Source organism: Meriones unguiculatus, chromosome 2 (genome assembly GCF_030254825.1).
Source record: "Meriones unguiculatus strain TT.TT164.6M chromosome 2, Bangor_MerUng_6.1, whole genome shotgun sequence".
Lineage (NCBI taxonomy): Eukaryota > Metazoa > Chordata > Mammalia > Rodentia > Muridae > Meriones > Meriones unguiculatus.
Genome location: NC_083350.1, coordinates 188,436,586 through 188,459,601, shown reverse-complemented (window position 1 = coordinate 188,459,601; position 23,016 = coordinate 188,436,586). Strand labels below are relative to the sequence as shown.

Genomic DNA, 23,016 nt, shown 5'->3' with positions numbered 1-23,016 from the left:
TGCCTGATGGAAACATATGGAAGTGTGGTGGGTGGCCTCCTTGACTGCTCAGGACGGTGCCTGCTGGGCCTCTCACTGTTGGTTGAGCTTGGAAGCATGATTCCTATGCCACAATTCAGGGGACGCTAAGAAACCAAAACCTGACTATTCAAAGTATCAGACACAAACACTGTGCGTTTATAATGAGACAGTATTATCTGAGTGAAAGAAACAGGCATAATAACATGAAAAAACACATTTTATTGCACTTAAGTTATAAGAAAATAAAATTTCTAAGTGACTCAAACCATAGACACAATCCCTTTAAAGGTTGCTTTCCTCCATCATGTCAGGTTGTTACATAACTAAAATTAACCAACTTGAATCTGATTGTTTTAAATCAGACTATAAATAAAATAAACAAAAAATAAACAGGAGGAGGAAAAAAAGACGGCCTAGGATACAGTGTTAACCACTTTCACAGTTCAGCTTGAGTTACGGCTCCTGGTGAATGAGGCGGACCTTCTGACTCCCGTTCATCGCGCTGGTTCGCGTGTGACGCCGGCACAGAGCGAATGTTGCTCTCATGTCAGTTACTCAGAGCAATGACACTGTAACAGTTGTTTTCCCAAATACTGTAAGATGCGGCGACTGGCCAGCAACTTCCTTTTGTTTTGCATTATATATATCTTTAAAATATCTTGTCAGTTTTACTATTACGTTCAGCCATTCACCACAGCCCTCAAAGAAGTTTCTCCACAGAACAGGCACCTCAGGCTCTGCCCCAAGGAATGTGTTTTAACTTTTGCCCAGATAAAAGAAAATAAGCTTTGCACACACTCTCTATTCTTTATTTGCAGGCAAACTTCACTCTTTATTATCTGAAACTTTTCCATTCTCAGCCTCTTAGAGGCACAGATGGCTCAAGTTTCAGTGGCAAAAAAAAGTCTTTTTTTTTTTTTTTTCTGTAACCAAACTAGAGCAAATTTGGAATTCAGTCTGGGACTAAAACGTCACAGCAGAAAAAAAATAAAAAAAAATAATTTGCTTTTTCTTTCTTTCATTTAGCAGCATAAATAAGTTTGGCCACTGGGAGCACAGTACAGGGTGGGACACGATCCCGCATTGAAGACCCACTTCTAGCACCAGCACCAAGACCTAAATCCATCGCAGGACTCACAACCCAGGATAACTTGCCACCTTTGAGAAACGTATGCGGTGAAGAGTGTATGTGGAAGCAACAGGAAATAGATTCACAGAGGCTAATACTGTGATTGATTGACATTGGCAATGGTTGGCAAAAAAAAAAAAAAAAAAAGAATGAAAAAAGAAAGAAAAAAAGAAAAAACAAAAAAGAAAAAAGCTCCATGATAACTGTACAAAAACAATTCACAGTAATTTTTTAAGCTTGTCCACCTCAGAAAACGACTTTTGTTGCGGATGCTCTCTGATTAGAAGACAACCAGCCTGTTTGGATAGTACTGCCACGCCTTTCTAGGCGACGGTGACAAGGCCTCCTGTAGCTCCGCCCAACGACGCTGGAGAAGAAAATAAAGAATAATTGCACCTGGTTGGATTCAGACAGTCTCGTTTGCAAAGCTGCCCCTCAGTCAGAAGCGAAGCCTTCGGGTGAGCGGCAGCCGCCGCCTCCTGTCAGTCACGGCCTCTGCTCTCTTCTTACCTCCTCTGCCCATAGGTCTTCTCCATCTGTTGTCCCAAGCCGACATCCTGCACCGCTGAGTACAAGGGATTTTTTTCCTTTTCTTTTTTTCTCTTTTTTCTGTTTTTTTTTTTCCTTTTCTTTTTTTTTTCTTTTTTGTTTTTGTTTTTCTTGTTTTGCGCAGGGTAAGGGCAGGGAGTATACTGTCTACACAGTTGGACAAAATTCATTTTGTCTTCATCTTGCTCTTCACTTCATGTCCACATCAAAGTCCAGCACCAGCAGCTTGGTTTCCTCAGTGCCGTTCCGGCTCCCGACGGCACACACCAGCTTCGTGTTGGAGGCCCTGATCCGCCACACGACTCCCCCGCTGCCCCCACTCTCCAATGTGACTAGGTTTCGAATAAATTCACCCGTTTTCAAGTCCCAAAGCTTTACAGTCCCATCGTCTGAGCTGGTGATGACGAAGTTCTTGTTGAACTGTAAACAGGTCACAGCACTCTGATGCTTGTTGGGACCTGGGCAAGAGCACAGGGATTTCATTACTACACAGAAAGGAGGGTTGGGCTACTGTTGAGGGCTTTTCTACTCCTCTACATAAGAGCAGACATGAACACTTAGAAGCTGGAGTTTAGGGCCAGCTCACTGTCTGGGAGCTATCTGTAACTAACATACCCGTCTCCAGAGTTCTGCCTCCGGAACACTGATCAGCTACCAGACACTCGTTTTGTTCTCTGGCTCTGAGAGAGAGCGTTCCCTGAGGTGTCATAGGCAGTGCAGCTTGGAAACATGAGGGTGGCAGATCTGTCACTCTACCACTGAACTGGGCAGTCAAAGAAGAAAACAAAAATTCTGACTACTCCCAAATTCCCAGGAACAGTTAAAATCAATGGGCAAAGGCTGCCATGTGACGCCCTCCATATGGCTCACTAAAAGCAAACAAAACAACCAACTAACCAACCTTCTAAGGGCTGTGACTAAAGAGAACAAGGCGAGACATGAAGAACCTTATGGTGCTGTATCTTCTGAGGTTAAAGCTCCTCACATGTATTCGTACCTCAGAGAGCATCATTTTTCTTCCATTCCAGCTGAAGCAGTTGACTAAGTGGAGTCCAAACTAATTTCCTACCAGAGATGCTTCAATTCAAAATAAAATGATCACTCAAAAAAAGTGCTGCTCTGTGACACAGCCAAGTCTTTCTTCTCATTGTTCAGGTTAAATAGTCAAGTGAACATGCTGGAAATGAGTGACAATCTTCACATTAAAGACACAACTGAAAACCATTTCTCAAGATGGCCTAGTTTTGAAAGCCAAACATTGATAAACCCATCAGGAGCAGGGACTCTGCAGGAAGGGAAATCCCCGCTCTCCCCAGGTCCACTCGTGAATAAAAATGGTATTTTTAAAAGAACATGGCTGAAGGAGGGCCCCGCGTACCTTGCAATGTCTGTAAACACTGTCCTGTTTTGATATCCCAGATTTTAACTGTAGAGTCTGCATTCCCAGAGACGAGGATGTTGTCCTTGAGCTCCATTCCACTCGTTAGCGACTGGTGTCCTGTCAGGGTGTGAATGCAGTTCCCTGTCTCCACATCCCAGACTCGGATTGATGTGTCAAGAGATCCACTCACCACATGGATGCCATCAAACTACAACAGACACGAGGTGTTAGCGCAGAAGCATGTCCTCCTCTCCTCCTACTGCAGACCTTACTCATACGGGGAGGGGGACAGGCAACACGGAAGGCCAGAACAAAAAGCAAACTGGGGTAAGCTTGAAGGTAAGCTGATGTGCATGCCAGCACGTGAGTCTGTGGACCGTGTCTCCAAAACACTTCTTTCAGAAATTCTTAAGAAGAAAGAAACAAAACAAACAGCCCAAGAGTTCAGAGGCAGATACAACTTCATGGGAAACAAAGCACCCAAATGAACAGCGTTAGTTTCCAGTCACTCGGACCCAGCTGGAAGCCACATCCCATTTTTAGTAAGACTGCTGAGCCTGCTTTGCCCATAGGAAGCCAAAGCCAGAGCCTGAGACAAAAGACATGCTTATCAGCACCCAAAGCATGGGAAGAGCCACAGATAACTTTCATGATGCTCAAAAGTAAATTCCATTAAAAATGGTTTGTAAAATAAGGTGTTTACAAGAACCTAATGCTAATTAGCAAATATCCTAAAAGATAACTATATCAGGAATCAGAAGAGGCATTTTAGTAACAAAAGCAAGCCATGTAGGCTCTCTTCTTCAGCTTCCCAAGGGCACTAACCGCCAACAAACATCTCCGGATCCTAGAAGGTGTACCTTGTGTGTGCCTATCAGTTCTGAGCACACCACAAGTGGCAGCATCCCAGCGGCCCTCAACCCCCTTATCGTGCATCAGTATTTCACTACTTGGGCAATAAAATCAGTTAAGAAGCAAATGTCCTGAGAACAGCAACGTCAGCACTGGGACTGCTCTACTATGGCCATCACCAACAGGCTGTAACTTGGAAGGAAATTATGTAACAGGAAATACTTTAAAATGGAAAATGCTGCATTTCTAGAAGTAAAGGTGACTCATGCTTTAGGTCTAGTTACTGAAGATATTAAGTATTACAATCTAACAATAAATATCAAATCCAAAGCTAAAGGAAAACAATAGGTTAGTCAAATTCATCTCTGCCTCGCAGGCAGTGGCCGCGGGCAAGCACGGAGCTCTTTGCAGAAAGGTTCCACAGGCACTTCAAATGGGGGTGGAATCACAATTACATGGTCCATCAACTTTTAGCTAGCAAGGCAAAGGGGCAGCTTTTGGCCAAATTAATCCTCAGCTAAGAAGTTTATTAAAATCCAAGTTATTCTCCTATGAGACTATCTAACTATTAATTAATGTAGCAAAATCTACAGCCCTGAAGTATCAGGTTCCAAGACAAATATTTGCATTTTAAAGAGAAAATGGATCACAGCAACTGAAACCATTAATTCAGGTAAATGACTTTGAAACTGACGTCTCTCCAGGCTAACTAGAAGGTGTACAGAAGCAGCGGCTCGCCGGCGGGAGAGTGGCCTCCTGGGTCACCAGCAGCCTCTCGGGGCTGGGAGAGACGCCTTACCTGTAGCGAGTAGACTCTGTTAGTGTGTCCCTGCAGCGTGTGGAGACAGGTCTCGGTCTCCGGGTCCCACACCTTCACCATAAAGTCATATGCTCCACTGACGACCCTCCTGCCGTCATACTGAACGCAGCGCACCGCTGCCACGTGACCCATCAAGACGTGTAAACACTGGCCGGTCTCAATATCCCAAACCCTGAGGGTGGCATCTCGAGACCCGCTAACAACCCTGCAGAGTGGAACACAACACGAGAACCAGAATTGGAAAGTGCGCACACACGACCCGAAACAGGCCCTTCTCCTCCTGTTCTTCAACAGAAATGTGTTCACAAAAACTCTACCTGATGCCTTCAAATACACACTCTAGGTAGTCCACCTGGAAGGGAAAGCGAAAGATTTAAGGTTCATCTGGTTGGTCCCCACCGACTTAGGGACCGTGGCTCTACCTCAAGGTTCCATGCAGCTTGGAAAGACCTGAATGTATCCAAGCAAGCAGCTCTCCATGGGCACCACATGGCCTCGACTAGAAGGGAAATGGTAACCTGGCACACACAGCAACCCTCAAGGCAGCTCGTGGTGGCAGGACTCAGAACAATGCGCAACTTTCCTTCTTCTTCCTCTGTCATTTCATTATATTTCAATTATGAACTCCTACTGCCTATCTGAGTAAAAATTTCCATACTTTTATTTTCCAACAAAATAGAATTTTAAAATAATTTTGGGACTCAGAAAGCTATGGCTGTTTCCTTATACTTCACATTCGGGGAAAATTGGTTTCAGGCACATGCTCACAGCTGCTGATTCACAGATTCTTAAAGAAATTCCTACAGAAGTAACAGAAATGTTTAAAGAAACTGGCTCAATGTAATAAAAAATTGTACTCTTCTGAAAACCAGAGTGACACCACTATGCAGTTACCTCTAGATTACTGAACAGGCACCTTTATGTCACTGCTGAGAGATAAAAGCCAGTTTCCATGTTTGAAAGAGTGGAATGCTGATGTGTGGGAGAGTGAACACAACCAAAATGGAAATGCAATGTCTTTTGAAACCCATCCCCTAAATTTTAATCACAGAACACACTGTGCAAAGCATGCTCAAATTTACATATCTTGGCTGTGGGGAAAGTCCATTTACAGCAAGAGTTCTTAATAAGAAAGCACCATGGTCAGTTACGGGTCATGGATGCTGTGGATTCAGCGTAAGGACCCTTGTAGGACATGTTTTCTTTTTTTTTTTTTAGGACATGTTTTCTTAGAGGACGGGCCCCCTCTAAAAGCTGTGACCTCCTGTCTCTCCCTTCCCAGTGCGAACATCAGCAGCACGGTTCTGGACCAATGAAGTAGAAAGCACAGCATCTTAGCTGCAATGAAGGTGAATGAACACAAGGACACGATTTTACCGCAAGGGGCACCACAGGTGAGCCCCCTGTTAGCTGTAAGAAGCCAGAGGGCATCTGAGAGCTGAGGAGTTCAACTGACAAGCAGGGGAGAACACTCTAGAGCCCTGGCTCTCTGTCTGTCTATATCTAGGGATGTGATGGAGTGGAGGCCACGTGGCTGGGTCACCCTGGGACACAGGCTAGAAGTCCCAGAGACTGAGTCTGTCACTCTTGCATAACATGACTACGACTTTCAAGACAGAAAACGATTTTTGTTTGAAGACGATGAATCATCCAAACAAAATGGGTTAGAGAGGAGTTTCAAGAGAAACAACTATGCCATCATCAAATGAAGAAGGAAACCTTAAGACAAGCCTTTGATGTTAAGCCGGTCTAGCTTGACCTTCTCATTTCAGCATGTCTGTACTCTAATCATTAGTGCCTGCTTTAAGAGCTCACGAGCACTGTAGGAATCCCAAATTCACGGTCCCAGAAGCGGAAGTCCCAGCCGAGCTTCCCTTTACCTCTTCTCATGGAGATGCATACACCGCACCGTGGAGGTGTGCCCGTACAGAGTGTGTATGCACTCTCCAGTCTCGGCGTTCCACACTTTGAGAGTCCGGTCGGTGGAGCCACTGATGATGATGTTGTCTCTCATCTGTGACGACCACACTCCGCCCGTATGTCCCACCAGCGTTCTCAGACACTGCAAAAACACTTCAGACCATCAGCTTTAGGGAGACATGAAAGCAAGTCAAAGAATATACTAGCATCTCAGTAAAATCTGGATAAAGTTCACTTAGCCAAGAGCACTAGGAAAGCATTTTGCACACCGATGCTACCACTCTGCTTATTGGTATTGGCATATGCTTATAACGCGCAGACAGGACTGAGGAGCAAGTACGGAGAAAGAAAGCGTGGTATGAAACAGAAGGTTCACACGAGGGGCTGGAGAGATGGCTCAGTGGGTAAGAGCACTGGCCGCTCTTTCAGGGACCCAGGCTTGATTCCCAGCATGCACATGGTGCCTAACAGCCACCTGCAACTACAGCGCCAGGAGCCTGACACCATCGTGGTGCACAGACATATGTACACGTAACACTTGTACACATAAAATAATAAAATGAAGCTAAGAAGACTCGTATGAAACAAAGCACGAGACATGGCAGAAAGCAAAAATAATGAGATGCAAGCAAGTTTGACAGCTCTAGCTTGGCCGCCATGGTTAAACAATGCTGAAGCTGCAGCAGGGTGCCTTCCAGGGCCAGAACCAAGGCAAGAATGCCCGGAGTTGGGTGTGGCCACATACCACGGCTCACCAATCCACCCAATCTGCCTGCAGGCAGTAGTTAGGGGCAGGTTGTGCTACTTCTAGACATGTAAAGACAGATACTGGAACTCTGAGATAAGTCCAAAACTAGTATTATACCCTGGAAACATGTAGAAGCTTTGAAAATCTTAGTATCTGCTTTGAGTATTTATAAGGTTCTTGTCCAAGGAACAACATAGCAAAAGATATTTTGTAAATGAGACTTTTCTCATACTTTCTTCTATTTTTAAACAATCAATTACTGATCATGAAATGTTCTTTTTTGGACAGATCAAGTCAATATTCACTAGAGACTCCTTGAGGAATGACTTGTGACGTACAGCCACTGCTTGGCCTCTTTGGCTCTTCAACCCAGTATCTAAGATCTCCTCTGCTTCCTTTCCGGGCATTACCGTGTGAGATGACTAGAGATTAACAGGATTTACTTGACTTCTAAGCCACAGAGAGCTTAGCAACAAAGCAGTTCATAAGGAAATCTCTTATTCACATTGGGATGATTCTAACTCACTTGGGCAAAGAGAAAGGTAAGCTCAGAGAGGGTGTGCAGCTGAAAAATCTTAAGAGTATCTAGAATGACAAACTAGTTAAATGAAGAAAGTGCGGCTGCTGTCCCCAGGCCAAGGTGACATTCCCGAAACATGGAGAGAAGAAGGCCTGATACTTGTTATCAAAACAGCTAAGGATTAAAACATGCCCTTTACTGTGACTCACACAACATGGTGATGCACTGAAGTGTAGAAAGAGGTGGACTTACTTTGCCCGTGACTGCTGACCAAACTTTTAAGGTGTTGTCATCAGAACCACTAACTATGCGGTTACCACAAAACTGCAGACATGTGATCACATGATCATCATGGCCTTTCAGCACCTGTAAGAAAAAGTACACATCACATGTATGTTATTTCATCATTACCTTCTTTAAATACAGAGACAGCCTAGCTCCAGGATCAGTGAGAGGTTCAGCCTAAGTCAGACAGAGAATGAAAGCAGGAAAACTGACATCCTCCTCTGTCCTGTATGTGTGTGTGTGTGTGTGTGTGTGTGTGAGAGAGAGAGAGAGAGAGAGAGAGAGAGAGAGTATATGCAAGGACACACACGTGAGTATATGTCACACACACATACACATGCATACACACTAGTGAAAACAAGAATGCGCCATATGTCAGAATAGTAATCTGTAATCTATTTTTAAAATGAAATTCATATAAAAGAACATAGCACATCTCTTTCCTGGATGGCAAGTTAAATGTGATTTCCATATTCTATTACTTAAACTTGAAATGTCCACTATTAATATTTTACTAAAATTAAAACTTCATAGAGTTGGTTCCAACCCAAATGTCAAATCTGTTTAAGTCAAAAGATAGTTACTTTATTTAGTAAATACCATAGACAAAAAGAAAACCAAGCCTGCTAGTTTGGGCTCCTGACTGTAGCTCTCAAGGAGGACAAGACAGGACCACAGGGTCAAGGCCTGCTTGGACTACCAACATGTGCTCCAGGGCAGCCTGGAGACCTGAGCCAACCCTCAGTTCAAAGTTAAAAAGAAGAAAAGAAGGAGAAAAAGGAGGAAAGGGGGGAGGAGGAGGAAGAGAATTGGGTTCTAGGTTCAACTTTTAGTACTACAAAAATGAAGAAAAATAAAACACCTAGAAACAGAGGAATAACAAATAACAGTTCTATTCAACCAAAAAATTACACCAATGCATGCTGGCATACAAAACAATGCCTCTCACAGCTAGCATTTTATTTTATTTATTTTTTGCTATAAAAGTATATGAATTAAGCATTTCTACCATTTATACACATGAAATACTACTCTAAGACAGAAACTGAGACTTCTGCTTCAAACTATATATATATATATATATATATAAAACACAGAAAAATTCACAAAACCCAAAACTGGTATTTCTCAAACACACACACACACACACACACACACACACACACACACACACCTTATTTGGCCTATGTGGCTAGAGGGCTACAAACTCTTCATGATTAAAGGTACCGGAAATAGAAGAACCCTGCTGATTAGGGTTAACTGGAATTAATTCTGAAACACAGCCAGCCTTCCTCCCCCAGAAAGTCAGCATCAGGTCCCACTGCAGCCAGCAAGTGAGCAGAGGCCAGGCACGGAGATGGACTGAAGGTCTCTGCTGCACATCAAGAGCCTTACCTTGGGAGACTTGAGTTCTCCTCGCCTCCAGTTTGTATCAATTCTGTGCTGTCTGATGTATGCACTCTTCCACGGGCTGTGTATGAAGCCTGGCTTTATTATTTTTCTCCTCTTGATGTGCAACGGTTCATCAATCCCTAAAGTACCAAAGAGTGCAAGAGGAGAACACCCTTCAGCACTGATGAAAAGTACACATTCATAAAGACCTGTGCTTCCTGCTCAGCACCTTGAAACAGAGACTCGTGGACTCTAACTGTGCAGCAGTGCGCCTGTCTTTGCTAGGGTGGCTTTGTGCTCACTACCTCTTTCTTCTCTTTCACACAATGACTGTAGAAAAAAAGGTCCTCCCTTTGATCAATATGGAGAATTCTTACTCCCTAAGAAAGCTTAAAACCACAGCAAAGCAAACTCAGCTTCAGGAATAGAAGGTCCATGACAGGAAGAGCATGATGAGGCAGTACAGTCTCCCCAGCACTACGAATGCTCAGCTCCCAGGAGGGTCCAGTAAGTATTTGCGGGAGGAGTGGACACAGTGCCCACTGTTCTTCCGTTGAGTAAGCAGGACGGCTTGACTGCTGGGATCCAGACAGTGCACTCACTCTGGCAGGCGCCACTGAGCCAGCCTCAACAGGAACACCACTGTGTCAACACGCTTCCAGAATCCTCTGCTTCCTCAGAGTAGAAACACATTCTCTATGTGATTTTGAGCCTTACCCTCTTCTTTACATTTCTCTCTCCAGAGAAGGTTGTCCTCAGCCAGAATTCTCCAGTATCGACAGGTCTGAGCTGCTTGCAGCAGGTCTTTGGGTTCCAGGAATGAAAGTACATAGAGTGCCAGCTATGGAAAAGGAAATAAGGGCAGCATTGCATGCTCACACTTCAAAACATCACAGAAAAAAAGAGGTTACTTTTCACAGGACAAGAATCTCCCCAGGACTGCTGATTCTCAGTGGGCTGAGCCAGTCAAGAAAAGCAGTGTTTGAAGAGCAAAAAACATGCTCAGTAATCTCAGATTAAGAATCTGAGGCTTTATTCTACATGACCTGTGATTTTATTGGTATTTACTTACAAAGTGAGAACAATACGGCACTTCTCATAAGTTTCTTTTGTGAGCCTACTGGTCAAGTTAATCTAAGTAACCTAACTGTTGGTAAAGAGAGACTTGAGATTTGTTCACACCAATTATTAGACAAATACAACAACATTTTATGTCAACATGGTAAGAATGTTTTAATACATGCTCTCTGATAACACATTTCCCTAAGGGTCTATGCTGCTATGCTACTATTCTTCCACATAGGAAATAAAGCATTTTCCAAATTAAGAACCTCCCTCCCCCAAAGTTGGAAACAAAAAACATAGATAATATGCTAAACCAGGGCTCTCTCCTAACTTCGCTTCTTTCTTTCCTCAGGATGTCTTTGAAAGAACATGGAAGCCAAGAGAATCTTTTGGGCTTTATCTTTTATTATTAATCTGTGCTTCCTTCTTAAATTTTAAAATATTTTCAAATTTTGGGGCTTGGCAATGGCTCATTTGGTAATGTTTCATGTTCAGTCATGAAGATAAGGGCTCAGATACCAGTACTCTGCTAAAAGCCAGGCATGTTCTCCTTGGGGAGAACAGACAGGAGCTCCCTGGCCGGCCAATCTAGCTGAGTGGGTCAACTCGAGTCAGTGAGAGATCACGTTTCAAAAAGTAACGTGGGAACAAGTGCATTCCTCTGCCTTCCACAAGCTCCCGTGTGCAGGAGGCCCTGCATGCACATAGGTTCACCACTAAGATTTTTAAATTATATTGATTTGAGGTCAGCAAAGTTTTTGCATGCTAAGAGTTAGTTATAAAAGTTAGAATTAAAGCAAAAACAAAATAGAAAAACTTACTCTCACAGAGGTAAAAACACTAAGCTATGAGAGATTCTGTAAATTAAGATTCTAAAGAAGCGTATCAGGGATGTAAAATATCAAGATGAATACTCACTTCACTTATGAAAAAGCACTCCAAAGGGGAAAAAGTACCAAGAAATTATGTTTTATCCCTTTTGCTTTTCCTCAAAGTTATGCTTCTTTTCATTGATTTCGTTCAAATCTAATGTGAAATCATAACTAGGGCTACGTTTAATGCCACTAGGAAACTGGAGTGGTTATCTAAGAAAAGAGAAAGCATTCCTCTTTCTCTGTTCAAATTTGAGGTTTCAGGATCTTCTGCATGACGTGTTAGTGTTTTGTGCTATCTTATTAGCTGACATTTAATTAGTAGCATGTGTATAGTAATTTGAGAAAATATAGAGGATGGGGATATTATTTAATATTATTCCTTTATGCTGATAAAAATTAAGCTATGAAATCTAAAATGTCAATACATGCAGTATTTAAATAAAACTATAATGCCACAAATGGCTGTGATGAAGTGCCCTAAGACTGTAATTTATATGCGATCTCTCTCTTTCCCACCATCCCTGTCTGCCTGTCTGTCTCTCAGATGGAGGATGATTTAGAAATGCCACAAGAGCATATACATAAAATTCTATGTATTAAAAAAATAATTACATAATGTAAGAACCAGAGAAATACAGCAATCATAAAACTACTGGTCTTGAAGAAACATAAGATAAATAATTAACAGAAGAACAAAAATAGTATTGTTGCTTAATGAATCCAGAATTTTGAAACCACCCATTATAAATAATAACTACAGCCAGGCTTCAGATGACCTAGGGAAACCCTTAAAGAGACTCAGTGACTCCTCGAAGCCTCGCCTTCTCTAGGCAGAAGAAACAAGTGCCTTGGTTATAAGCATACCGTATGTGATAACTGCGTCACTAAACACAGCAGTTTGTCCAAGTGTGAAACCACAATAAGCAATAAGCTTGTGTAACTGGGGGCAGCTGCGTTCTTGGGCAGCACCATGTGGGGGTGCGCCTGGCCGTGCTTACCTCTTTGGGGAGCAGGGAGATGAAGTCTCGCTGGAACTGGGGCTCTATCACCTGCATCATGTGCTTCACTTGGGTTGGCTCGCAGCTATCAATGAGCTCATCTAAAGCCAGCAGCTTCTCTGGTCCACTCCAGCTCTACCAAAGAGGGAGCAGAGACATTACAGACTCACACACATGACCCCATGCACCCAAACGTCCACGTGTGAGCAGTGGTACTGCATGGAAAGGCACCAGGAACGTGCCTCTTGTCTCAGAACACTGACGCAACTCAAGTTCTTAGTTTCAGCAAGTCAACCGAGTACCTTTCTCACAAAGCACTGTCATGACTGGCAGAAAAAAACATGTACATTTATTTTTATTATAATAGTTATGCATTCATCTAACCCCAAGACACTGGTGCAGATACCAAAATCTTCTTCTAGAAACATCAATCTGGGCTACTGAATAAATAAAGAATTTTGATAGATCATTTTTCTTTCTGTATATTCTTTTTTAGTGGACAGCCATAAAATTTTATGGCTTGAATAAGGCTTTCATCTAAGAGCTAAGAGATCTGTAACATCATTTAGAAAGAAAATAATAGCTGGATATTCTGCATATTTGCAAGTGTCTTTTACAAACTTTAAAAAAATGCTGTTTCATAAAAAATATTGATAACAAACAGCGAGCAATAGTAAAGATTAGCTGAGTTAATATTGCATAATTAGAATATAAACAAAGACCAAAAAGATGAAAAAAATGCTATTCTCATGAAAAGCAAAAACATATACTACTCTTCAAAAATAAGTTTGTTTAAAAAAACAACCTGTTTTTGTTTTTCTGTTTTGTTGGGTTTTTTTGTTTCGTTTTTTTTAAATATCTTTCTCCCAGTGAGCATGACTGCTGAGAAAAGCCATGGTTCTTAAAAATGAAAAATTTTAAGTCCATGTGAGTAATTTAAAATGTTGGAATTTTATGATAACCACGTAAAGCATTTAAGTAACTTCATAATTATTAAGTGAAAGCATGTCCAAGCAAGCCTTTGTAAATCTGTGCTGAGGTAAACACCCCTGGGGGTTACTGTGGCCATTCTGGACATGGATGAACAGAGCCTCAGTTCGGGCCTGAGCCTTACTCTAGTACTTGCGGTGGATTCCCTGAGATCTAAGATACATGAGCGCAGAGCTTCCAGGAAGTGCACTGAAGTGCACTCTTTTTTTTTTAAGATTTATTTATTCAGTATTCTGTCAGCATGTGTGCTGCAGGCCAGAAGGCACCAGATCACATTTTGGATGGTTGTGAGGCACAATGCGGTTACTGGGAATTGAACTCAGGATTTGTGGAAGAACAGCCAGTGTTCTCTGAGCCATCTCTCCAGCCCCTGGGAATACTCCTTTAGATTCCATAACGACCTTGCCTCTTCTTAAAAGCCACAGGTGGTGCAAGCACTACGCCCACCTGTCAGTACTGAACTATGTCCGTGGCCTAATCCACGTTGCCAGTGTGAAGAAGAAGCTCTCGTCAGTCACGCTTCTGCTTTTACTTGCACACATAATGCTCAAAACATTCACCTCAAGCATTCATCTTGAATCCTCTGTGCTCAGAATGGATCTACACACAGAGGTTTGAAATACAACATGGAGGCCCCACACATGAGTGAAAGCACTGGATTGTTTGTCTTCTCCCACAGCATTTCAGGTATTGCCTCAGGTTTTACCCATCTGGCAGCATGGTCAATTTAGATTCGTCACTGACCATACAGGATAAATAACTTAAATTTACGTATTTATTGACTCACATTCCTCACAGTATGGCCATTTTGGGAAAGGGACAACTATACAGACTCAACTAAACTGCCATTTTAATTAAGCATTTGCGGGCAGAATAAGAGTGCAGACGCAGGGGCTCAGAGACAGACCCGCAAATCTTAAAACATACCAAAACCTTAGTCATTACTGTACATCTAAGCTAGCAGGACCTCTTCAACATGATGGTTTCAGACCTCCCAATGGTCTTTGGATGGCCTCTCAGCTTCCCATCTTTGTTTTTCTATTCTATTCCCCAGGCAAAGTCCTTTGCCTGCTTACAGCTTGAAGCCTGCAGGAGAAACTTGGTCTGGCACAGAGGTCCCCAAACACTGCCCAGGGGCCCACAATTCACTCCAAGGATACTTTAATTTTTTATACAAGCAATCCATCAAGTGTTGATGCAGGCAACTCATCAACAGCACTTGGGAACACTGGTAGGGTGTGCTTACCATTCCCACAGGCACAAGGCTTCAAGATCTTGGGCAGCACTGAGCAGAAAGCTCACCTCTCTAACCCGAGCGTGGCACTGCAGTCCACCTGACAGCTGTTTTGACACAGGGCCTTGCACTGTAGTCTGGACTGGGTTTAGAGGCACACTCCACCCTTCCTGCTGGGACTACAGGCTTGAGCCAGCATTCCCAGCTTCCCAGTCTCTATTTAAATGGCTCCCATCCTACTGCGGACAGCTCTCCCTGTTAGTCCAGACAGCTTCATGACCCGACACGGGAAACATGAGCAAGGGATAACTTTCTAGAGAACCCGAGACTCAATCTGTCCTTATTTTGATGTAAGGTTTTTGGACTATAAAACAGAGTACTTTTTTCTAGTCTTCCCTGACTACATACATGAATTTCTTCAACTTCATCATACCAGGTTTGATAAGCTTTCTTAATCATGCTGTAACAAATACAATCTCAAAGAAACAAAAACTGCCCTTGTTTTGTCACTCTCTTGTAGATTTTAATTTTTGTTGACTAACAAGATTTAAGTAAAATAAAAAATATAGGTGATTTCAGATCTAGCATGGAATTTCATAAGTCTTTCAATATAGATTTATCATAAATATGAAAACAAGTATTTCTTTCTTGTTTGAGTTTTGTTCTGAGTCTAACAGTCCTTTCCAAGCACGTCTCTAACGCAAATGCTCAATAAGGTGCTCAGACACTGCAGAGTGCTAAGAGCTCTTGCTCGCACTTCACCTCCTCCCTCAGGGTCCTATGTGAAGCTGGCACCGACAGGCCCTTCTAAACCCGCAGTAACTGAGGCTCTAAGCTGTGTTGAGCAGCAGAGCTGCTGGTCGTCAGGGCTCCACTGGGCTCCACGTACAACTGTGTGCCTACCTGCCTCTTTTCCCCGAGGACACTTTTGAGTGTAATAGTTGCTTTATGCAAAATGAAAATGAAGGGAACCCTGACTTCATAACAAATTACCCACTAGTTAAGAGGCAAAGGCAAAATCTGAATTAACAGCTTTTCCATCTAGGTCATACATGCTTCTCTTCCACGATGCCTCTGAACCATAAAGGGCTAATTCCATTAGTGTCCTTATCTACTCCAATTTTTTTTTAAGTGAAAAACCATATGCTAATTCGCAAATTACATAAATAATCAAACAAACCTTGCCTCCTGGCTATGGAAAAAAGCAGAAACAATGGCCACTATAAAGTTGAATCAATTTAAATGGTGCAAAGTTGTTTTTTTGTTTTGTTTTGTTTTGAATTGTTTTTTTTTTTTTTTTTTGGCCTTTGTCTTTGGTTTCCATGTCTGTTTTTCATCAATAGGCTGGTATCTACAGTGGTGTATCATTTGTTCCCATTCAATTGACAAATGAAGTACAGAGCACTTTATCAGAACAGATGAAGCTGGACCGTGTGCTGTTATCACTGCCTTAGGAGCAATAGGAGCACAGTGAGGGGACAAGAACTCCCATTTTGCTTGTTGCCTGGCAGGGAAGTCACCATTAAATGTCCCAGGCACATATTTGTAGAAAGACTGCCAGCTGAATGATCCCTCACAGATGAGCTCACACCAGTCTACTTTGCTGTGAAGCTGTGGCTGTCTATAAGATGGGCACTCAAGCATCAAGAGCCTCCAGGCAAGCAATCCAGTTTTAGTTAGCTTGGCACCAGCCTAGACACAACACAGATAAACCGACGACAACAACAGCAGCAGCAAAAGGCAAACTTGGGAGAGAAAAGTTTATTTGGCTTATACTGCCATATTGCTGTTCATTATTGAAGGAAGTCAGGACAGGAACTCGGGCAGGGCTGGAACCTGAAGGCAGGAGCTGATGCAGAAGACATGGGTGCTGCTGAGTGGCTTGCTCCTCATGGCTTGCTCAGCCTGCTTTCTTATAGAATCCAGGGCCACCAGTTCAGAGACAACACCACCCACAATGGGCTGGCTCCTTCTCCCCCACCCCCACTATTGAAGAAAATGCCTTACAGCTGGATTTCATGGAAAACGTTTCAAATGAAGTCCCTTTCTCTGCAGTGACTGCAGCTGGTCAAGCTGACACACAACCAGCCGGGACAACAATGTGGTGGTTTCAATGGGCCCCTCAGAGACTCCCGTGTTTCAGTGCTTGGCCATGAGACCCCCACTATTAGGGGGTGTGGCCTTGTTGGAGGAGGTGTGGCCTTGTTGGGGTGGACTTTGAGGTCTCATATATTCAAGCTACACCCACTGTGACACACAGTCTCCTGATGCCTTTGGATCAAGATGGAAAGCTCTGAGCTCCTTCTCCAGTACTGTGTCTGCCTACATGATGCCATGTTCCCCACCATAATTGTAATGGACTAAACCTCTGAACTGCAAGCCAGGCCCAATTTAATGTTTTCCTTTATAAGAATTGCTGTGGTCATGGTGTCTCTTCACAGCAACAGAAACCCTAGCTAAGATAAGGGCAGACTACAACAATGAGGCCTGGGTTATGTCAGCGACAAACTTGGAACGCAGAAGGGTAAGGCTGTGTGTCTACCTTATCAGGTTGACCTTTAGTTGCTACAGATTTCTTTGCCTCAGAATGTCTTGAGAAAAAAAAAATAAGTTCTTTAATTCTACACTATTTCTGTGAACTAAAAATGAGCTCTCTCACTACAACTACTCATAGGAAACAGACACACTTTCACAGGACCAAAGCTGCTTTAGCGAATCACAGTTTGGTATTCTGATTTTAACAGTTAACATTTCTGAAACTGAGATGTAGTAAGTATAACATTTGGACATTTTATTAAATAAAGTATGGGGTAGCTAAGCAGCACTGTCTACAGGACTCTTTGCATCAGCCTTATGAAAAGAAAGCATTAAAGCCCCCACTGCAAATCAGTACTAGAAAAAGTTTTCTTAATGAACATCATAAATGGCTTACAGAAAAAAAAATATTTTGGTACATTAAGATGCTGTGGGAAGAATGGGCCTAAGCATATTTAAAAAACTTACTTGGACTAGCCTGCTAATGGGTTTTTTTCCAACCAACATTCTGAAGGCTGTTTGAATGGGAACTGCCTACTGGCCATCAAAAGGAGCCCATCCCTCACTTAGTATTTGGGGAAAAAACCAACTGTTGAGAGCCAGGGCTACACACCTGCCAGCTCCACCTGCCCCAACCCACTTTGCTAGTATTTTAGGAATCAACAGAAGGCACAAAGCAGTGTTCAAACCCATCTGAAAAGCATGTCACTTCACCTAAGTTTTCCAGCTATAGACAAAAGCAAAAGTTTTCTAGGTACGGACAGCACCTAAGTATTTAAAATGTTAGGATTTACATAACAGGACTCCTTAAATATTTGAAATGACAAAAGCAACATCTATTTTAAAATTATAATTTCCTTGTGTATATTACATACCTAACAATTCAAGCAGTCAGAAGTAGTGAAATGTGTTCATTTTATGTTAGCATAGTGGCTAGGATCATATTTTTATTAATAATTGTCTGGAAAGAACTTTTGAGTAGTTCATCTATGACAGTTGTTTTGCTAAGCTCTTGATTTAGTCTTTCATTCAAATAAGAAGAGATAAGACAACCTAACTAACTTAAATTATAAAAATCCATAGTATTCAAGACAACTCATCTTCCCAGTAAATGTTCAAAGAATGTAAAGCGTAGTTAAGACAGCAATTGGCATCTGAGCAGACTGAGGGCATATGCAAGCAAGCATTTCTATTAGGGAAGAAGTGGAGGGTAAGCTACCGCCAGTTCTTAAGTTAACCTCAAATCCTAATTTACAAGGAATGTGTTCGGAAAACAAGAATGATTCAATAACACAGAAACCCAAACCCAAACCAGAAAATAAAGGTCTTACTTAGAAAGTAATAAAGTACGTACATACACACTTCCACAACAAGCACTGTACTTTCACTTTGAAAGATGTATGTATGTCACATAACAGGCTTGCTTATTTAGGGGTACACTTAGGGGATTCCCAGGATGCCTGCCTTTCTGGATGATCACAATGCCTACCCAGTTCCAGAACACCTATCACCCTCCCCAAAAGACACCCTACACACCGCTCAGCAGGTAGTCCAACTCCTCTCTTTCTGCCTCTTTTTATTAATAAACATTGCCTTTTACATCTGGCTTCTTTCACTTAGCACAAAATTTCCAATGCTCATAAATGGCACAGTACAAAACATAACCCTTTTTTTTTAAGTGGCTGAATAATTCTGCACGCCCCCCCGACCCCAAGCCACTGAGGGAAGCATTTCAGCAGTGTGCTCAGTCACCTGAAACATCTTCAGCCACTCCTGGAGGCCTGTGGGCGGCTGCACGGATGTGATCCTGCGCCGCTGCTGCCCTTGCCCGTTGGCTGCTCTCAAGTCCCCGAAGGTGGTTGGTGTTGCTGAACATGGCACAAGCCCAGTGGTACTAAGAATGAATAAGTAAAAAGAATAAGAGTGGGAGCCAAGATAGGTTTCAATGAAGAACTGTGAACTCTGATTTAATCAGATAAATGGTCTGGTGTTCTTCAAACTTGCTGGCTATTCTCAGAGGGCACGGATACACGAAGCCTACTTTGCTATTCTTGTTTTTCTCCTGCTCTGCAGATGCTTTCACTACCTAGTCGAGGCTAGCTTTGAACTCACAATTCTCTTACTTCAAACTCTTCAATGCTAGAAATATAGGCGTGTGCCACCACATCTGGTCTTACTGTAACAACAACAACGTTTCTTCTTTGTCACCCTCCCAGCAACTCTACTGGCGACCAAATGGAAGACTGCCTGACAAACCTCTCCACTGCTGGTAAGATCTTTGTAGGGCTGCAGTGTAATCAGTAGTAGTTCAAAGGCTGAGTGCACAGAGTCCAACCCTAACCTCCAGTGAGTGAGTAAATGACTAACAAACATGGCCTCAGAGCAGACAGCTCCTTCTTCCCTAACTGCTCTTCAAGCAGGTAGTTAAAGGTTAGATTCTCTTTATAAAAAGAAATGTGAAAGTATTAATGTTATCAATACTTCAGATAAAAATATTTTTGGATTTCATGGCTTATACATAAAGCTTACCCCTGATGCATTAAAATTATTTACAATATTTCTCTATCTCTAATTTTAAATTGCCACTTATTAACCTGAGCCTAGGTATCAGGTAGTAGCAGCCTTGAAGAGACATGCAGTTTTTCAAAAGAAGCGTAGAGAACCGTCAGGCAAAATTAAGGGGAAAGAGATTGCTGAAACATTCTTATCCAATAATTTAACTTGAGATAATGACACAAACTAAAGAAATAAATGTGGAGCCGAGTACAGTGATTCTGAGTGAGCCCTGAAACTTTCTCTGCGAACACTCAGCAGGAAGCACACAGCCACATCTGTGGTGTCGTGGGTGGTGGCCCCTCTAAGCCGGCTGGGGCATCTCCTGTTGCGGCAAGGAGAGCACTGCCGACCTACAGGCAGGGCTGAAAGGACAAGACTACATCTGTGAAGGGTCCTCGGTTCGCTGAGCTATGATACTACGGTGCTTTAAATCCAAAGAGCAGGCAGTTCACATCTGCTATCAGAGGACTTGAGGATGAGATAGGAGGACTATCCCAAGTTTGAGGCAAGCCTGGGCTACAGATTGAGTTCCAGGCCAAGCAGAGTTAGAGCGAATTTGTTTCAAGTTAAAAAACAAAAATGAAAAATAATTAAAAGAAACCCAAAGAACACATATAAGCTGTACGATCACAACTGATTATCAACATCTGATAGTGTTAATTTTTTAAAATGATGCCTAAATCAATGCATTTTATAAAAAAATCTTTATGCTTGTACCTTTGAATCTTTCAGTATCTGTTTAAGACACTCTCTGATGTTCAACAAGTAAATCAATCCCTTCCTCCTTTCAAATTAAAAATCAAAATCAAAAAACAAACAAACAAACAAACACCCCAGATGTGTTAATAGTTAGAGTTTCCTAAGGCGGGGGAGACCCGGGACAACAAAATGAGTTTCATCTTACGCCCTGTTAAAGCATTACTGCATATCAAACATGTATGGTGCCGAATGACAGAGCTGACAAAGATGTGGAAGTAGTGCTGGTTCTCAGTCTGTGTTAGTGCGCTTCCTTGGAAAAGGCAGTTGTTCTCTCACCATAAAAATAAGCAACTAAAATTCTATGAAAATGTGTTCTGTTGCCCAAATTCCATTCTGAAATAACTGAACATTTAATACTTTTTTGGTATTAAGTCTTTAATAGAAGATCAAAATAATGTAGACTGACTGAAATCTGTGCATTAAAAAATTACATTTACAATTAGCTTAACAGCCAACTCAGCTTTCTCATCTGAGAAACATATTATCACGGTTAGGAGGAAAAGCAAATGAACATTCTAGCTGTCTCTCTATCTCTCCACACCCTCTGGTGGAAGTGCCCAAAACAGTGAGATCGTCAGACCGCAGAGAGAAAGACGGGGAGAAGAGCTGTTCTGGAGAAGGAAGCTTTCTTCTTTTCTGTACACCATCTCTCCAGAGCTTTCTGTGTGTAAATTTATTTTTTTAAATTTACAAAGGAGCTTTAAAAAAATTTCTACAACTGAATGAAGTAAAAACAAAGGGGGGTTAACAATCTTGTAAAATGTTAAGAAAAATTATGTCTAGGCAATAGAATAAAATAACTAAAAGAAAAAGAAATAGAAAATCATAACCATGATGTCCTTAGAATTTTTCTTGTTCACTTTGACCAGTTATTCAAAAAAAGTGACAATTATACAAAATGGGGGGGGGGGAGGAGACCACAAAGGTTCTTAAGCTACTTTTGTCATTTAAATTTTAAAATACAGCATTCCAAGTGACGTCCAAAGCCATTTTTAATTGGCTGGGAAATGAGATATTGTGCTTAAGTTAGCCTAATTAGCTTGAGCGTGAGCAAAGTTTTATACTGATGAAAATTCAAAAATGAGGGAGTGAAGCAGGCAGGAAACAAGACTACAATTGTATTTAGTTGTTATGGGAACTATTTTACAAGCGCAGAAATGTAGGTGTTAAAACCTTAAACCAATCAAGCCGATAGATGGGGGTTTCCAACACATTCAGTCTATGAAGCAAGACTTAGTAACTGGGAGACAGATTTGCCTAATGCTAATAAATTTATCTTCAACTTGGTGTATGTAAGCATCTACCCTAGAACAGCAGTTGCTATAGTAACTAGAGACATTTCCTCACACTCAGATCTCATGGTTTACTGTTTAGAAATCCCTAAAATTGTGAGTTTAACATCTTGTTCTGCCCGCACCAGTGCGTTAGAGGAAGTGCAGATTGGACCGCACCAGACCCTCTGCTCTGGCTTAGACTGATGCCCTTCCCCATCTCAGTAATGTCAAAATGCGGTACAACAGCAGCAACACTGAACACAGGAGCATCGCTACTCTGTGAGAACAAACCCAAAGAAATGCTTGGAAACGCCCCCCCGCCCCCTCCCCATTCAACGTTACCTGGTATAGTCTGAGACTTTGCACGGTTTCTTTCCCAAAGAAAAGGAACGGACCTCAGAACCATGGTCCAACTTTCTTTTCATCTATAAGGTAAAACAGATGAAATTAAAAAAAAAAATTACCTTGTCCATTATCAGACTCTGAGTCTGCACGTTAATATTTTTCAAGTGTTAAATTTACATGTGTCTACAATGGTGATTACTGGTAGGTTAAATAGAAAATACATTACATAGTTTTTTCTATTTGCTTTAACTCTTACAGACCGGATAGGTAGTGCTTCCTTGGTATTCTGTTGGGAACAACAGTTTTTGGTCAGAGGCTAATATTCATCACATCCTTAGAGTGATACTTTCCACATTTTTTAGTTTAATAACAAGAAAAAAATTATTAGCACACAGAGAAAACAACCATATTTAATATGTCTTTCTTACAAGTCTTCATTTTTCTTTAAAAATATTCTTTAAAATTAAAAATTTTTCTAACTAGAAATACAAGTAACTGAATTTTAAACATTCATATCATTATAGGAAGGTAGAGAGCAATGTAAATAAGCTGATCTTGAAGAGTGATCATAAGGAAAGCAAGTAGCGGGGCAACAGAGACAGTTGGCATCCCTGACAGCAGAGACTGCCTCTGCTCCAGCACAGCTGAAGGAAAAGCCATCAGCGGCTACGTGCAGAGCGCACAGCCCTTGCAGGACAACACTCCTGGCAGCAGCAGGACTTAAGAGAGTGAGTTGTGACCGAGATACATGATGTAGGAGACATGTCC

The 23,016-nt window shown here is 42.0% G+C and overlaps 1 protein-coding gene across 2 annotated transcripts in view; it reads right to left on the bottom strand.

Moving 5' to 3' along the window:
- Window positions 1-220: 220 nt before the first annotated feature.
- Fbxw7 (F-box and WD repeat domain containing 7) overlaps window positions 221-23,016 on the bottom strand; it is a 151,822-nt gene continuing 129,026 nt past the window's right edge. For both annotated transcript variants that reach the window (XM_021643880.2, XM_021643881.2), the window contains 10 exons: window positions 22,246-22,328; window positions 19,067-19,208; window positions 12,556-12,690; window positions 10,335-10,458; window positions 9,621-9,757; window positions 8,193-8,306; window positions 6,633-6,814; window positions 4,732-4,957; window positions 3,078-3,288; window positions 221-2,157 (listed from right to left, as the gene is read on the bottom strand). In XM_021643880.2, the coding sequence (XP_021499555.1) occupies window positions 1,889-2,157; window positions 3,078-3,288; window positions 4,732-4,957; window positions 6,633-6,814; window positions 8,193-8,306; window positions 9,621-9,757; window positions 10,335-10,458; window positions 12,556-12,690; window positions 19,067-19,208; window positions 22,246-22,328 (1,623 nt within the window). In that variant the 3' untranslated portion in view covers window positions 221-1,888. The remainder of the gene's footprint in view (window positions 2,158-3,077; window positions 3,289-4,731; window positions 4,958-6,632; window positions 6,815-8,192; window positions 8,307-9,620; window positions 9,758-10,334; window positions 10,459-12,555; window positions 12,691-19,066; window positions 19,209-22,245; window positions 22,329-23,016) is intronic.